General features: G+C 65.4%; 1 protein-coding gene across 1 annotated transcript in view; it reads left to right on the plus strand.

Moving 5' to 3' along the window:
- ATXN7L3 (ataxin 7-like 3) overlaps nt 1–1,276 on the plus strand; it is a gene marked incomplete at both ends in the record, with an annotated part of 2,096 nt that extends 820 nt beyond the window's left edge. The window contains 4 exons of the mRNA XM_010007809.1: nt 179–247; nt 611–654; nt 792–863; nt 1,143–1,276. Of these exons, the coding sequence (XP_010006111.1) occupies nt 179–247; nt 611–654; nt 792–863; nt 1,143–1,276 (319 nt within the window). The remainder of the gene's footprint in view (nt 1–178; nt 248–610; nt 655–791; nt 864–1,142) is intronic.
- Nucleotides 1,277–1,291: the final 15 nt, after the last annotated feature.

Here is a 1,291-nt window from a genome sequence, read left to right on the forward strand (position 1 = left end):
CCAACTCTCCTCCAGGTTAGGTCCGCGGGAACCCCGATCCCTTCAAGGTGAGCCCAGGGTGAGGGGAGATGGTACCTGATCCCCCCCCTCTGTGCGTGTGTCCCCCACCTGCAATTCCCTGGGGGTGTCCCCATCCCTCACCAGCCCTGACACCCCCTTTTCTCCCCCCCCTCAACAGTACAGCAACTCGGCAGGGATCAACTATGAGACGCTGGGCCCCGAGGAGCTGCGGACGCTGCTGACCACGGTGCGGGGGGCTCGGGGGGCTTGGGGGGCACAGAGAACCCCTGTCCCCAGCCAGGAAAGGGGGTGCACAGGGACAGGGACTCCCAGGATCCCTCCTGGCTCTGCTCTGTCCTGGCAGGGTTGGCTTCTAGGCTGGGAAAGGGGACATTTGTCCTCTGAACCTGGTGAGAAGGACATGAGGAAACCTAGGGGGGATGTGGTGGCTCAGGGTGGTGGTTGCTCAGTGGGGGGGGACAGGATAGTAGAGGGAGGTTGGGGACACAAGATTGGGGTCCCCAGGGCTGTCATGGTGGGGTGCAGCCTGGGGGCTGTGTGGCAGCTTTTCCCCCTGCCCCCCCAGCTCACCTGTCCCTTCTCTTCCCAGCAATGCGGGGTCATCTCGGAGCACACCAAGAAGATGTGCACCAGGTGAGTGTCCTGGGCTGTCCCTGCCTGGTGGGCTTTGGGGAGGGGGTCCCCAGGCTGCCCAGATCCACGTGGGAGTTGGGGAGGGGGACACAGGGACAGCAAAACGCCTGACACAGCCTTGTTGTCCCCTCCACCAGGTCCCTGAGGTGTCCCCAGCACACGGATGAGCAGCGCAGATCGGTCCGGGTTTACCTGCTGGGTCCCTCTGCGTAAGTGACAGGGGTCCTGAGGGTCCCAGGGGATGGGGACAAGGCTCTGCCACCCGCTGCCAGCAGACACCACGGCTGGGTGGGCTGCACGGGGGTCCCCAGGGGCTGAGGACACCTCTGGGGAGGGCTGAGCTTGGGCTGTGCAACCCAGGACGTGGATCGAGCCCTCGGTTGGTTCCCTTTGCCACGAGCGGTTGCAGCACCGTGGGGCTCTGCCCCTCCTGTGTGTCCCCCCATCCCGTGCCAGGGGTTGGGGACCCCCCTAACCCTTGTGTCCAGGTCCCTGCCCGAGGCTGAGGGCAGCGTGGAGAACGACAGCTTCGAGGTGGCCGAGAGCCAGGCCCTGATGAGCCGGCTGCAGTGGGACGGCTCCTCCGACATCTCCCCCTCCGACTCCGCCTCTTCCAAAGCCAGTGAGTGGGAAAGGG

The sequence above is a fragment of the Chaetura pelagica genome, unplaced genomic scaffold (assembly GCF_000747805.2).
Source record: "Chaetura pelagica isolate M959 unplaced genomic scaffold, ChaPel_1.0 scaffold1622, whole genome shotgun sequence".
Taxonomy (NCBI): domain Eukaryota; kingdom Metazoa; phylum Chordata; class Aves; order Apodiformes; family Apodidae; genus Chaetura; species Chaetura pelagica.